This window comes from Oncorhynchus mykiss, chromosome 5 (assembly GCF_013265735.2).
Source record: "Oncorhynchus mykiss isolate Arlee chromosome 5, USDA_OmykA_1.1, whole genome shotgun sequence".
Lineage (NCBI taxonomy): Eukaryota > Metazoa > Chordata > Actinopteri > Salmoniformes > Salmonidae > Oncorhynchus > Oncorhynchus mykiss.
The window spans coordinates 15,718,958-15,735,277 of NC_048569.1; the positions used below are offsets into that span (position 1 = coordinate 15,718,958).

General features: G+C 41.7%; 1 protein-coding gene across 2 annotated transcripts; it reads right to left on the reverse strand.

Annotated features, from left to right (window-relative positions):
* Positions 1-4,831: 4,831 nt before the first annotated feature.
* dolpp1 (dolichyldiphosphatase 1) lies at positions 4,832-15,912 on the reverse strand. Of its 2 annotated transcripts, none has more exons than XR_002473431.2 (8): positions 15,818-15,912; positions 12,231-12,331; positions 11,076-11,160; positions 6,358-6,457; positions 6,147-6,245; positions 5,879-6,007; positions 5,588-5,733; positions 4,832-5,468 (listed from the first exon to the last, which is right to left on the reverse strand). XR_002473431.2 is itself a non-coding variant. In XM_021601889.2 (8 exons), exons 1-8 carry the CDS (start codon positions 15,891-15,893, stop codon positions 5,432-5,434), a joined length of 717 nt encoding a protein of 238 aa, XP_021457564.1. In that variant the 5' UTR covers positions 15,894-15,912; the 3' UTR covers positions 4,835-5,431. The 2 variants fall into 2 exon arrangements, 1 of the variants encoding a protein (XP_021457564.1); XM_021601889.2 differs by having other exon boundaries at positions 4,835-5,468; positions 5,588-5,677.
* Between the last annotated feature and the right edge of the window lie 408 nt (positions 15,913-16,320).

Here is a 16,320-nt window from a genome sequence, read left to right on the forward strand (position 1 = left end):
TGTTCCAGACTTGTACATGTTGACAGAGGTTGTTTACATTTCCTCAATGTCTAGTATTCTGAGTTTCCACCCTGGGCCAGTACCCGCTCTTGACATAGGGGTAGTGTGCTCTTATAGCACTGTGCCATGCCAGGGGATGGTCTGTGTTAATATAGCACCATGCCAGGGGATGGTCTGTGTTAATATAGCACCATGCCAGGGGATGGTCTGTGTTAATATAGCACCATGCCAGGGGATGGTCTGTGTTAATATAGCACCATGCCAGGGGATGGTCTGTGTTAATATAGCACCATGCCAGGGGATGGTCTGTGTTAATATAGCACCATGCCTGGGGATGGTCTGTGTTAATATAGCACCATGCCAGGGGATGGTCTGTGTTAATATAGCACCATGCCAGGGGATGGTTTGTGTGGAAAATTAAGTTGCGTTTGTTCCTCTCTTTGTAGCAATCCGCAAATAGTTTCTCAGGATTGTCTTTGAGCTTATTTTTGTACTTATTCTATGCAGTGTTATTTTTAATATCCAAGGGGTACTGTACTGTGATGACATCAGCACATGGATACAACATGACACAGGGTGCTTTAAAAGCATCTGCATTTGGGTGTGGGAGGTTGGCAGCAGAGTTAGGCTCAAGAGTTCACACATCTCACTTCAGTGCTAATTGAAGTTGTAGCCAAGTCTGTTCTGTACTAGCAGCTTGGTAGCCTTACTTAGTAAGCTTAATATAAAACAAAATTACCTGGAGATTAGGCTTTTACCTTTTGGCTTCAGAAGTAAGTTCAGACTGAACATTACTCACTCAGTGTTGTGTTGGATGGTATTTCCAGGTTTACGCTGTGTTGGATGGTATTTCCAGGTTTACGTTGTGTTGGATGGTATTTCCAGGTTTACGCTGTGTTGGATGGTATTTCCAGGTTTACGCTGTGTTGGATGGTATTTCCAGGTTTACGCTGTGATGGATGGTATTTCCAGGTTTACGCTGTGATGGATGGTATTTCCAGGTTTACGCTGTGATGGATGGTATTTCCAGGTTTACGCTGTGATGGATGGTATTTCCAGGTTTACGCTGTGATGGATGGTATTTCCAGGTTTACGCTGTGTTGGATGGTATTTCCAGGTTTACGCTGTGATGGATGGTATTTTCCAGGTTTACGCTGTGATGGATGGTATTTCCAGGTTTACGCTGTGTTGGATGGTATTTCCAGGTTTACGCTGTGATGGATGGTATTTCCAGGTTTACGCTGTGATGGATGGTATTTCCAGGTTTACGCTGTGATGGATGGTATTTCCAGGTTTACGCTGTGTTGGATGGTATTTCCAGGTTTACGCTGTGATGGATGGTATTTCCAGGTTTACGCTGTGATGGATGGTATTTCCAGGTTTACGCTGTGTTGGATGGTATTTCCAGGTTTACGCTGTGATGGATGGTATTGGATGGTATTTCCAGGTTTACGCTGTGTTTCTTCTGCAGGTTTTGGTTTGTTCTAAGTTTTTTTTCGTGATTGTAAGAATCCATTCAGGTAATTTTGTCCAAAAATCAAGGTTTTAAGTATGGAATATTTATCTGAAGGTTTTACGGTAGAGGATAGTTTCCTGTATAAGTCATTGCAATTTTGGGGGGGGAAGTTTATCTACATTTATCCAACTATAATTCATTTTTTTGCCAAAAGGAGCCAATGAGCTCTCACTCACTCAGTAACAGCCTGGTCATTGCCTGATAGTCAGCAGCAGGTCACAGTGAAATTGCATGGAAGAATATCCCATCAGAAAAAAGATTGCAGTCAGAGTATTACTGCAGTACACAAAAAAATACTACGTCCAAAATAACACTTTTTTAAAATTACTACAGTACTTTTGCAGTGTAACTGCAGTTACAGTGCAGTCTACCTACAATTCAATTGCAGTACACTGCAGATATTCTGCATCCAAAATACCAGGAAACTGCAGTTTCAAAACTGCAATCTTTTTTTGTAAGGGAAGAAAGTGCCATGTGGGGTATCGTAAGAGGCCCGTTTCAGGTTGTTCTTGATACCATGTCTTGTTTTGAGGTGTTTTGACTGATTTCATGTCAATAGGGTAAACATTTCTAGCTCGCGAACCAACAACTGTAACGACGTATTGGACACGTGGTCAATATGCAAATGTATGTTTTAAATAAACATTTGAGATGAAATATAGCTTACATGTCAATAATGTAAGCCAATCCTGTCCCTTTAGACCCATAGTTGTGCATGCATTGGTTTTGTTGCTAAACAACCAAGCAGTCTATATAAACCACAGCCCTCTGCAAACACACCTTCTCTGATGTTGGTTTCAAGGCAGTACTTATTTAAATTAGGTAAGAATATCATGTTACCATTGGTGTATGGAACGGAGAGTTAGGATGACATCACCCTGTCCCCTTAATAATCCTGCCTCCTGAATCCAAGTGTTTGACATGGGGGAGGAAACCAGAAACTATGATCAAACATTGTCAATGTGAAAGTAACAGTAATTTTTCATACTTGTTATCATACAGTAATTTGATCTGGTTTCATCCAAATATCACGACTGACACTTCATGACCTTAAAAATATGTCCAACATTTTTGTTCAATAGTCCCAAAATATGACATCTATAAAATACATAATGATACTTATCTGGACCTCTGTCTGTCCATACCATAGACCTCTTTTTGTTGACTATTCACTGAAGAATTGGAGGGAAAAGAAGCCTACTATTGTACATAAACACAAAATGTCTTTATTCAGCCTGATATGGGTTACACTAGATGAACAAAAAATGATAATCTAAGAGAACTACTTCCCTTTATGGAGTTAATGACATTTCCAAATCAGCTTTTGACCCTCACCAGACCGCTTCAAACATCAGTTGTTGCATTTACGAGAGGAACACAGCGTAATCAAATGCTACAATTGACCTGAGGTTTCCTTTGAAAAACAAACAAAAAAACACATTTTTCCCTCAGCAGTCATCTCATTTGTTTTTCCACCAAAAGATATGGAATGTTTTGGAAAGGTAAGTGAAAAGAATGTTTGGAAAGACAAGCGGCAATCCACCATTTCATGTTCTCTCGAACTGCAACAAAAACGGAAAAAAAAAGAAAAACAAATCCTAGGTTCCTGCTCCTGGGGTGTCAGACATGCAGGGAGAAAGGGGTTGACAAAACACTTCCCCTTGTGTTGTGGCGCTTATTTCTCTGCTTCTCGATCATCTCCAACAAACAGAAATCCAGAACTCGTTGCTGTACAGCAGGTAAACTAGCCCCAGGTTGTACAGTATGTGAGCGCTTAAACGCCTGGAAGTCAATTTTGGAAACAAATACGTAGGGTTGGCAGTCATACAGAGACAGGAAAGAGGTATCAGAGGGGTCTTTCTCCCCCACCCTTTTCTTACATTTTCAGAGTTCAAATGTGTTTATATTATGTTTTACACAAGGTTTTATTTTTTATTCTCTTTTTCGTAATACAAGAGCCAAAAAAAAAACTGTTTGCTTGTTTCCCCCTAGAATTATGCAATATAAAAAATAACTAATTTCATGCTGTTTTAACATCAGCCAATATTTGTACTTGACAGAGCCCTCTTTCTTGGCTTTTCTGAAAATCTTTTTCTTACAGTACATGGTTACCATCTGCGCATGTGCTTTTACAATTAAAATATAAACTCAGCAAAAAAAGAAACGTCCCTTTTTCAGGACCCTGTCTTTCAAAGATAATTTGTAAAAATCCAAATAACTTCACAGATCTTCATTGTAAAGGGTTTAAACATTGTTTCCCACAAACAATTAATGAACATGTATCTGTGGACCCGTTGTTAAGACACTAACTGCTTACAGACGGTAGGCAATTAAGGTCACAGTTATGAAAACCTAGGACACTAAAGAGGCCTTTATACTGACTCTACTATCTGACTCTACTATCTAAAACACCAAAAGAAAGATGCCCAGGGTGCCTGCTCATCTGCATAAACATGCCTTAGGCATGCTGCAAGGAGGCATGAGGACTGCAGATGTGGCCAGTGCAATAAATTGCAATGTCCGTACCGTGAGACGCCTAAGACAGCGCTACAGGGAGACAGGACGGACAGCTGATCGTCCTCGCTGTGGAAGACCACGTGTAACAACACCTGCACAGGATCGGTACATCCGAACATCACACCTGTGGGACAAGTACAGGATGGCAACAACTGCCTGAGTTACACCAGGAATGCACAATCCCTCCATCAGTGCTCAGACTGTCCTCAATAGGCTGAGAGAGGCTGGACTGAGGGCTTGTAGGCCTGTTATAAGGCAGGTCCTCACCAGACATCACCGGCAACAACGTCGCCTATGGGCACAAACCCACCGTCGCTGGACCAGATAGGACTGGCAAAAAGTGCTCGTCGCTGACGAGTCGTGGTTTTGTCTCCCAGGGGTGATGGTCAGATTCTCGTTTATGGTTGAAGGAATGAGCGTTACACAGAGGCCTGTACTCTGGAGTGGGATCAATTTGGAGGTGGAGGGTCCGTCATGGTCTGGAGCGGGGTGTCACAGCATCATCGGACTGCACGCAATTGCAGGCAATCTTAACGCTGTGCGTTACAGGGAAGACATCCTCCTCCCTCATGTGGTACCCTTCCTGCGGGCTCATCCTGACATGACCCTCAAGCATGACAATGCCACCAGCCATACTGCTCGCTCTGTGCGTGATTTCCTGTAAGACAGGAATGTCAGTGTTCTACCATGGCCAGTGAAAAGCCCGGATCTCAATCCCATTGAGCACGTCTGGGACCTGTTGGATCAGATTGAAGGGTGAGGGCTAGGACCGTTCTCACCCAGAAATGTCCAGGAACATGCAGGTGCCTTGGTGGAAGAGTGGGGTAACATCTCACAGCAAGAACTGGCAAATCTGGTGCAGTCCATGAGGAGGAGATGCACTTCAGTACTTAATGCAGCAGGTGGCCACACCAGATACTGACTGTTACTTTTGATTTTGACACCCCCTTTGACACATTCCATTTGTTAGTCACATGACATTGGAACTTGTTCAGTTTATGTCTCAGTTGTTGAATCTCGTTATGTTCAGACAAATATTTACACAAGTTAAGTTTTCTGAAAATAAACGCAGTTGACAGTGAGAGGATGTTTCTTTTTTTGCTGAGTTTATATTAATTTATCATTAAATAGTATACCTCTTGCACAGTCTTGCATGCATTGGGGGAGCATTTCGGCAAGCTATACAAGGAGAGGCATATGGACGGACTTGCTAAGGCTGTGGAATCCGGGCCGAGTCCAGACACTCTTTTGGTCCACCTGTAAATCGATGGCCTTTATACCATTTCAACCAGGTCAGTCCAGAAGATAATTGATTCTCCAGTGTGTTTTTTAATGAGTGAGTGAGTGAGAGTGTGTGTGTATGTTCCTTTACTCAATTTCTCCAAGGAACTGCTGAGATCACTGAAGCTTTGTTCCAAGCTTCCGTTGTCTGTTTCTGGAGGATAAGCAGACATTCAAATCATTACTACACATGTAAACATGGTTAAAAACATCAACTCTATTTGGAGTCACACAGATTCCCACCAAATGTGGTTATTAAAATATGTCCCTTACCTCGCCTCTGACCTGGTCACTGTGTACTCAAACCAAAGGATGTTGGGGATCAGGCTTGTGTCCCGCACCAGAAAGAACTCTGATATCGGCCTGTCAGCAGTCAAGGATGGCGAGAGAGGTGGGACAAAATAAAAAATGGAGACACACTGAGAAAGGGAAAAGTACACAACAGATAATCAAGATGAACACATCAGTAGCTACAGTATACGCTGCCCAAATCTGTGCCAGGCTCTGATGGTTCACTTCTTGCTAAGCCTGTGTGCCCCCCTGAGAGGTGTCCCTGTTCTTTACCATGCTGCTATCTTGGGGAATAGCGGTGTCAGCACCTCCTGTGTGAAGAAGAACCAGACTACTCCTATGGTGCTACCGGCCACTCCCCCATAGAAGACCTGACTCCAAGTGTGGTACAACAGGTACACCCTGCGAAAAGGTACATTGAGCATTTTTAAAATAAAAATTGTGCAATTGTGCTAAATGGTTAAGAGTTGGGACCAAATTGACAAATGTGTCATGGTCTAAAAATACATTAAAATCCAGATCAATTAGACTTGTCCCTCACCTGCTGTATGACACTGATAAGGCCACGCCCAACAAGGTGATGGACAGTATGTGTCTCCACAGCAGCTCCACACACCGAGCGTTGTTCGTTTGATGCATTCTAGACACAGGGGGCAAAGTGCGTCAGCCGACATCAAATGTTATGTATGGCTACAATGCATAATTTTTTCCACTTTTAAATAAATGTAGTCTGCGAGAGAATGGTAACTCACCTTAAATAAAGGAAAAGAAAGAAGTAAACAACAAAAAACCAGATGAACTGGGAATGACTGGAGGGCATCCCATACTCTGTTGTCAGGGTTGTGTGAGCTCCTGGGAAAAGATACAGAAGAACAGGGTTTAACCACACGCTATGACATTAATCACAAATATTTATGGGCATTTTTGTCCATCAAAAGCTGAAATTAGTCAAACTCGTGACGGTTAATGTCAGAGATGCTTCCGTTAGAAATGCCTTCAACAAGCTGCCACCCATAGTATTGTTGTATATTTTTGTGTATATATTACCACTATCATATGAAGTGTTTTGCTAGTTTGGGATTATATGATTGATGTGAAGATTATAAATTGGTGTACAATTCGGTCTATGACTGAAAGAAACTAATAAAACCTACTACGTTAAATCGACGTAATTTATGTTACCATTGTTGGGTTCTGAGAATATGAAATATACTTCATGTTACTGAGAGAGTGCTGAGGTGTAGAGGGTCTACATCAGAAATGAATGGTTATAGGAGGAAGGTATATAGTGTGTGCAACTAAGCTTGGAATGTGATGAGTGTAGGGGAGCGATTACGTGTGGCAGGCGTGAATGTTAAGGGGAGAGAGCCATGGATTAGTGATGGGGAGGTGGCCGTATCACTAGGGTCCTTCCTAGCAGTAAAGAATGATGTTTGTACAGATGGGTAGAAGGAGACTCGGCTTATGAGGAAACTCAACTTATGAGGAACGGTTAAATATCAGTGCTTGTGTGAAAATGTTTTTTTTTGTCTAATGCAGCTGTATTGATCCTCTGGGAAGAATACACTTGGTTAAGCTTTCATAATGTCCGTTGAGTGTTTTACTCTGAGAATTAACACAATACACCTACTGTATATTTATTTGATGCACAGACAGACACTGTATTGGCATTATTTGTATGTGTACAGACATATCCAAGGTGGCGTAGCATTGCAGACGTGGTTTGTTGTCCTCTCGTTTACTTTTTGTATTTTTCGTATATATTCCAATTTATTTTTTCAATTTTTAAATTAAATATACCTTCCGGGAACCCGCCTCACTCAATGTGACACGGATCCACTATTTTTTTTTTGGACCCTATAGCCAAAACTTTCATCAGAAGGTAGCCAGCTAATTAACTAAGTTACTATCCATTTAGTCATTGTTAGCCACTGCTAGCAGCCTTTACCCTCTGCTCAGGCACCAGCCGTTTTTTTAGCCTGGATAATACCTGGCAGCCTCGGACTGTTTTCTCCACTACAACGACAGACTCCTGCCGTAAACCCTGGACCATTGATCATCACAGCTAGCTAGCTGCCACTGAGTGACCCAGCCCCGAAACTAGCCCAGAGCCAGGCACATCTCCCGGCTAGCAAACAAAATTCCCACAACTAAAATACCTCTTTCGCCATCTGTCCCTGTCCCTTCGTCGTCACGGAGATAGCTTGCAAAGTTCTTTCATACTTTCCAGGTCTATGCCCAAACAGTTCGAGCTTCAAATTTTAAAAATGAATCTCTCCAGAAATAAGTCTCTCACTGTTGCCGCCTGTTATAGACCCCCCTCAGCTCCCAGCTGTGCCCTGGACACCATATGTGAATTGATGGCCCCCCCATCTATCTTCAGAGTTCGTTCTGTTAGGTGACCTAAACTGGGATATGCTAAACACCCTAGCAGTCCTACAATCTAAGCTAGATGCCCTCAATCTCACACAAATTATCAAGGAAACCACCAGCTACAACCTTAAATCTGTAAACATGGGCACCCTCATTTAAAAATAAAAAAAATAAAAAATTGTTTTATTTTATTTAACTAGGCAAGTCAGTTAAGAACAAATTCTTATTTTCAATGATGGCCTAGGAACAGTGGGTTAACTGCCTGTTCAGGGGCAGAACGACAGATTTGTACCTTGTCAGCTCGGGGATTTGAACTTGCAACCTTTCGGTTACTAGTCCAACACTAACCACTAGGCTACCCTGCCGCCTCAGATATTATCCTGACCAACTTGCCCTCCAAATACACCTCTGCTGTTTTCAATCAGGACCTCAGCGATCACTGCCTGCATCCGCTATGGGTCCGGGGTCAAATGACCACCCCTGATCACTGTCAAACGCTCCCTAAAACCCTTTTGCGAGCAGGCCTTTCTAATTGATCTGGCCCAGGTATCCTGGAAGGATATTGACCTCATCCCGTTAGTCGAGGATGCCTGGTCGTTCTTTAAAAGTAATTTCCTCACCATCTTAAATAAGCATGCCCCTTTCAAAAAATGCAGAACTTGGTTCACTCCAGACCTGACTGCCCTTGACCAGCACAAACACATCCTGTGGTGGACTGCAATAGCATTGAATAGTCCCCGCGATATGCAACTGTTCAGGGAAGTCAGGAACCAATACACACCGTCAGTCAGGAAAGCAAAGGCTAGCCTTTTCAAACATAAATTTGCATCCTGTAGCTCGAACTCCAAAAAGTTTTGGGACACTGTAAAGTCCATGGAGAACAAGAGCACCTCCTCCCAGCTGCCCACTGCACTGAGGCTAGGCAACACGGTCACCATCGATAAATCCATGATAATCGAAAATTTCAATAAGCATTTCTCTACGGCTGGCCATGCTTTCCTCCTGGCTACCCCAACCCCGGCCAACAGCTCAGCACCCCTCGCAGCTACTTGCCCAAGCCTCCCCAGCTTCTCCTTCACCCAAATGCAGATCTGCAAAACCTGGACCCGTACAAATCAGCTGGGCTAGACAATCCTGGACCCTCTCTTTCTAAAATTATCTGCCGCCATTGTTGCAACCCCTATTACCAGTCTGTTCAACCTCTCATTTTGTCCGAGATCCCTAAAGATTGGAAAGCTGCCGCGGTCATCCCCCTCTTCAAAGGGGGTGACACTCTAGACCCAAACTGTTACAGACCTATATCCATCCTGCCCTGCCTTTCTAAAGTCTTTGAAAGTCAAGTTAATAAACAGATCACTGACCATTTAGAATCTCACCGTACCTTCTCCTGGTCACGGGTGCACCTCAGCCACGCACAAGGTACTAAACGATATCATAACCGCCATCGATAAAAGACAGTAATGTGCAGCCGTCTTCATCGACCTGGCCAAGGCTTTCGACTCTGTCAATCACCGTATTCTTATTGGCAGACTCAATAGCCTTGGTTTCTCAAATAACTGCCTTGCCTGGTTCACCAACAACTTCGCAGATAGAGTTCAGTGTGTCAAATTGGAGGGTCTATTGTCCGGACCTCTGGCAGTCTCTATGGGGGTACCACAGAGTTCAATTCTCGGGCTGACTCTTTTCTCTGTATATATCAACGATGTCGCTCTTGCTGCGGGTGATTCACCTCTATGCAGACGACACCATTCTTTATACATCTGGCCCTTCTTTGGACACTGTGTTAACTAACCTCCAAACGAGCTTCAATGACATACAACACTCCTTCTGTGGCCTCCAACTGCTCTTAAACGCTAGCAAAACCAAATGCATGCTTTTCAACCGTTCGCTGCCCACACCCGCCCGCCCGGCTAGCATCACTACTCTGGACAGTTCTGACCTAGAATAAGTGGACAACTACAAATACCTAGGTATCTGGCTAGACTGTAAACTCTCCTTCGACTCATATCAAACATCTCCAACCCAAAATCAAATCTAGAATCAGCTTTCTATTTCACAACAAAGCATCCTTCACTCACGCCGCCAAACTTACCCTAGTAAAACTGACTATCCTACCGATCCTCGACTTTGGCGATGTCATCTACAAAATAGCTTCCAATACTCTACTCAGCAAATTGGATGCAGTCTATCACAGTGCCATCCGTTTTGTTACCAAAGCGCCTTATACCACCCACCACTGCAACCTGTATGCTCTAGTTGGCTGGCCCTTGCTACATATTCGTCGCCAGACCCACTGGCTCCAGGTCATCTACAAGTCTATGCTAGGTAAAGCTCCGCCTTATCTCAGCACACTGGGTACGATAACAACACCCACCCGTAGCACGCACTCAAGCAGGTATATCTCACTGGTCAAAGCCAAAACCTCATTTGACCGCCTTTCCTTACAGTTCTCTCTTGCTAGTGACTGGAACGAATTGCAAAAATCGCTGAAGCTGGGGACTTACATTTCCCTCACTAACATTAAACATCAGCTATCTGAGCAGCTAACCGATCACTGCAGCTGTACATAGTCCATCTGTAAATAGCCCACCAAATCTACCTACCTCATCCCCATATAGTTTTTATTTACTTTGCTGCTCTTTTGCACACCAGTATCACTACTTACACACCATCATCTGCTCATCTATCACTCCAGTGTTAATCTGCTAAATTGTAATTACTTTGCTACTATGGCCTATTTATTGTCTTACCTCCTCATGCCATTTGCACACACTGTATATAGACTTTTTTTTCTCTATTGTGTTTACTGTATGCTTGTTTATTTCATGTAACTCTGTGTTTCTGTCGCACTGCTATGCTTTATCTTGGCCCAGTCGCAGTTGTAAATGAGAACTTGTTCTCAACTAGCTTACCTGGTTAAATAAAGGTGAAATAGAAAAATGTAAAAAAAATATTTTGGAAAGTTCAGACGCCTCGACTTTTCAAAAAAAATGTTTGAATAAGATTGTAAAGTAACAAATGTGGAAAAAGTCAAGGCGCCTGAATACGTTCCGAATGTACTGGGTCACTACAGTAAGCGAATTGTCGCTTTCCTCACCTTCACATGGGCGGGGCTCCCGTAGAATATGCTTCAGCAGCCAATTCACACCTTCGTTCAGGACGAGCCCACCGAAGGAGGAGATCTAGGGATGAGGATTGGGAAAAGGATTATGTGTGATCATATGCCTTAGTCAACCATGTGTATGAATATAGCTTTTAAATATTTTCTTACAGAAATGTAGCTTGCAACATTAGCCTAATCTTTACTATTAATGGGCAATATATATATCTATATGACCTTGCACAAGCATTTCTTTATGTACAGTGCCTTGCAAAAGTATTCACCCCCATTGCCGTTTTTCTTATTTTGTTGCATTACAACCTGAAATTAAAATTGATTTTTTCTTGGATTCCATGCAATTGACATACACAAAATAGCCCAAGTGGGTGAAGTGAAATGAAAAAAATAACTTGTTTAATTTTTTTTAACAGAAACAGAAAACTGGTGCATGCATATTCACCCCCTTTGTTATGAAGCCTCTAAATAAGTTCTGGTGCAACCAATTACCTTCAGAAGTCACATAATTAGTTATTTTACCTTTATTTAACTAGGCAAGTCAGTTAAGAACAAATTCTTAATTTCATTGACGGCCTAGGAACACTGCCTTGTTCAGGGGCAGAACGACAGAGTCGTTCAAATTGAGAATCTGTGGTATGACTTAAAAATTGCTGTACACCAGTGGAACCCATCCAACTTGAAGGAGCTGGAGCAGTTTTTACTTGAAGAATGAACAAAAATCCCAGTGGCTAGATGTGCCAAGCTAAGAGAGACATACCCCAAGAGACTTGCAGCTGTCATTGCTGCAAAAGGTGGCTCTACAAAGTATTGACTTTGGGGGGTTTGATTTGTTATGCACGCTCAAGTTCAGTTTTTTTTTGTCTTATTTCTTGTTTGTTTCACAATAAAAAATATTTTGCATCTTCAAAGTGGTAAGCATGTTGTGTAAATCAAATGATACAACCCCCCAAAAATCTATTATAATTCCAAGTTAAGATAAAAAAATAGGAAAAATGCCAAAGGGGATGAATACTTTCGCAAGCCACTGTATGGCTTAGCATGTGTCAGTGTGACACGTGTCCTGTCCTCATTTAGTGATCCAGCAGGGAGTTGGGTAACTCCGTATGGGGCAAGGATCTGGGTTACATTACTTACCGTGTGCAGTTCACGCTTGAACACTATGAGGGTGACAAAGCCTACGAGGATCGCTATGGGCAGCAGGCTGGTGTAGGCCAACATTTGTCCAGTCAGATCACCTTTGAAAACAACCAACAAGAAATTCTTAAACACAATCCCATTGCAGGAAAATGTGAACATTCAGGGGAACATCCAGCAGGGCAGTGCCTTCAGGAAAGTATTCAGATTTCTTGACTTATTCCGAATTGTGTTGCGTTACAGCCTTAATCTACACACCAGACATTTTTGCTAGTTTATAAAAATAACACTTAAATTTCACATTTGCAGAAATATTCAGACCCTTTACTCAGTACTTTGTTGAAGCACCATTAGCAGCAATTACAGCCTTGACTCTTCTTGGATATGATGCTACAAACTTGGCACATAGAAGCAAGCGTTGCGGGTACTATTTAATGAAGCTGCCAGTTGAGGCCTTGTGAGGCGTCTGTTTCTCAAACAAGACATTCATGTATTTCTCTCTTTCTATTCTGGTTAGAGACAGTTTGCACTGTTCTGTGAAGGGAGTAGTACACAGCGTTGTGCGAGATCTTCAGTTTCTTGGCAATTTCTCGCATGGAATAGCCTTAATTTCTCAGAACAAGAATAGACTGACGAGTTTCAGAAGAAAGTTAATTGTTTCTGGCCATTTTGAGCCTGTAATCGAACCCACAAATGCTGATGCTCCAGATACTCAACCAGTCTAAAGAAGGACAGTTTTATTGTACTTTAAATCAGAACAAGTTTTCAGCTGTGCTAACATAATTGCTAAAGGGTTTTCTAATGATCAATTAGCCTTTTAAAATGATCAACTTGGATTAGCTAACACAAAGTGCTATTGGAACACAGGAAAATAAAAACATTTTAAAAATAAAGCCATTTCCAGCTACAATAGTTATTTACAACATTAACAATGTCTACACTGTATTTCTGATCAATTCGATGTTATTTTAAAATGGACAAAAACAACTTGCTTTTCTTTCAAAAACAAGGCCATTTCTAAGTGGCCCCAAACGTTTTGAACGGTAGTGTATATGGATGAATTATAAAGCCACGTACATTTAACAGTTAGGCTATTGATTATAGACCTCACTACTTTGGACTTTGTTCTCTCAATTTTCTTAGACAATTAGAGTAAGCCCTATTTGCACGTGACTAGTATTACTAGAGGACGTTGGTTATGTAATTATTACCCCAGAATGTCTTATTCCAGAGGATGATTCGGACTGGATTCGTTTTTTCCAAACTTTTTTTCCCTACAAATAAATTGACCATTATGACCGATGCCTGGAGTTTTTTTTTCATACACGGGAATAAGTCCAGGCGATAACAGGGCTACACTTATAAATAGAGCTTGGTTCCCACGTTTCTAAACCATCTTTGGTTCGTGTCGCCATAATATTTGAATTGAGCAAGTATGATCATAATCATTAGGATTTTTTAGCAATCCGTAGTCGACATACTAAATGGCCACCAGCCTTCAGATGTGAGCTAAACAGTGCACTTGAGATGTGTTTTAAGGCTGTATGCGCAAGTGAATGTATAATTTCTAAACGTTTAGGCCAGTTGTACGCTGCTTGGGAATCTATTAACAGCAAGGCTTTTATTAAATAGGCACAATATTTTTTACTAATGCATTTGTCAATATATAAAATTCATACGAACACAACATTTTAACAAAATAATTAACTGTGAAAGTTGATACATGTAGGCCCTTCATATAGGCTATGCGTAGCACTTCATTAAATGTATCGAATCAGTTATTGTTTTCTTGCTCAAACCATGATTAACACCTGTCAAACGCAGACATTTCTCTCAAAACACATGGATGTCGATTCGCACGCGAGTAGAGTTATCAGAGGACCTTGGAGTTCGCCAAAAAACAGGTTATTCTGGCTGGAATTGTTACTCTGCACAAATTACTGACATGGCAGATTCGGACGGGACTCAAATTACAAATGTGTTTTGTGCTTGTGCACATAATTACATTAATTACCCGACCAACCCCAGTAAAACGAATCCCTTCCGAATAGGGTTTAAGGCAATGGCTGTTTAATTGCCTCTGCTGCTCTCAATATGCAGGTTAATTTTGCTATTATGCACATAGCAACATAGTGAAAGGCGCCAATTCTACTGCGCACCCTAGATTGTTTCAGTACAGAGGACAGCGACCATATCCAACGCGGGAGAAAACGTATTATAAAATTATTAAAAAATAATAATCGGATGTATTAGTGTTGCACCATTATCTTTACATAATATAACCATATACAATCAGTATCACATGTCTTCGAGTGATTGACTGTGCCATCCGCAATGGATTAGTCTGAGACATGTGTGAATCAGACAGGTAGGTGTTTTGTGCATCATGGAAAAAAATAAAATGCAACTGCTCAACTAAAGAAATCTCAGTCAACCAACAGCCTTTCGACCAAACAATCGGCGAGTCGACTAAATGGTGTATGTTTTTGGGCAACCTGACCAAATTCACATAGAAATATGTTAGATCTGTCATTCTCATAGAAAGCAAGTCTAAGTTGCAGTAGATATGTTCTATTTGAGGCATTTCTATGCTTCCTGTTTTGTACACCAACTTCAAAGGACTGAAAATACAATATATTCGTTAATGGAAAATATACGTCACAGCGGTTTAGATGGAACAATGATTCAATGTCCTTGCTTGATTTGTCACAAACGGAAATTAGGCAAATAACATTTTTGCAACCAGGAAATGGTGGAGCGATTTCTGCATAGCACATCTTTACGGTTGGTGGAAAATTCTGTGCTACACTAAACAGTACCACACCTGTAACTCTCCAGTAATGGATACCAAAAAGACATGGTAAACTATTTCAGGTGTTACAATCTGTAGTTAGCATCAAGCAGAAGTTAGTATCAATGTAACTCATTTGGGTTCATATTCAAACACCATAAAGGTAGTTAGCTAAATTGTATGATACTTTTTTAATCGTTACCCACGTTCCATTAAAAATGGGTGATGGTTGGTGTACTGGGTAGTTGGCAAGTTATCTAAACCAGCTAACGTGAAGATGTTCGTACAATGTATTACACATGATCAATTTGCGTGATAAATGTAACACGATCCACAAATGTTTTGTAAATGTTTGAGGCTTGGAAGGCATAACGTTAGCTGGCCAACTACACTCAGTGTATTTCAACTAGCTAACTACCTTACGGTCTCACAGTCAAAACGAGTTGGCTATACGGGGCCAGTAGTCAAGTGGCAAACAAAGATATATTCTAACGAATACATTTCATTATGGGCATGGGTTGTACATGACCATTTTTAAATGCAACACGTCAATGTAGCAATGAAAGCTCGAGCTAGTTAGCTTGGCATTATGGTCAACTGCGCATGCGGAACTGTCACAATTTGGCAGTTCATGTTCGGAGCTGTGTATACGCTTTTTCCAGGTCTCACTATTTGGCAGTTCCCGTCGGTCGTGCCCAGTCAGTTGCAAATCATCCCAAGATCTCTTGCAGATTACCAAATCGTCAAGCATCTATCAGACGAATGTAAGCGAATATTAACGCTTAAATACACTTACCAGCAGGGAACTCTATGTGGGTTAGCGATATCGACCGCCATCGAAGTGGTACCGAGCACTGTTCTTCAGACGCCATTTTTCCCGGACACCGGTGACGAATCAAAATGTAATACGTAAATCAAGTCCAACCAATAGGAAACACGGTTCCTTCCATGAAAATCACCATTCACAAGAGTAGATCCCCATGAAAAATAATGTATGGCTAATCAGAATGCGTTTTTCCCCAGAAAGGAGCATTATTACAGACATAAATACTCATCCTTTTCATCAGCTGCCCAGGTGGCTGGTCCCAGTTGATCCAGCAGGTGAAGAAGCCAGATGTGTAGGTCCTGGGCTGGCGCGCTTCAGACTTGGTCTGCGGTTGAGACCAGTTGGACATACTGCATAATTATCTAAAATGACATTGGAGGCAGTTTATGGTAGAGAAATTAACATTAAATTATCTGGCAACAGCTCTGTTGGACATTCTTGCAGTCAGCATGCCAATTGCAGGCTCCCTCAAA

Coding starts and splice junctions, on each gene's coding strand:
- dolpp1 (XM_021601889.2), bottom strand. CDS start 15,893: ATGGCGTCTGAAGAACAGTGCTCGGTACCACTTCGATGGCGGTCGATA. Junction 12,332..15,817: donor CCACATAGAGTTCCCTGCTG/GTAAGTGTATTT, acceptor TTGTTTTCAAAG/GTGATCTGACTGGACAAATG. Junction 6,458..11,075: donor GGAGCCCCGCCCATGTGAAG/GTGAGGAAAGCG, acceptor ATCTTTTCCCAG/GAGCTCACACAACCCTGACA.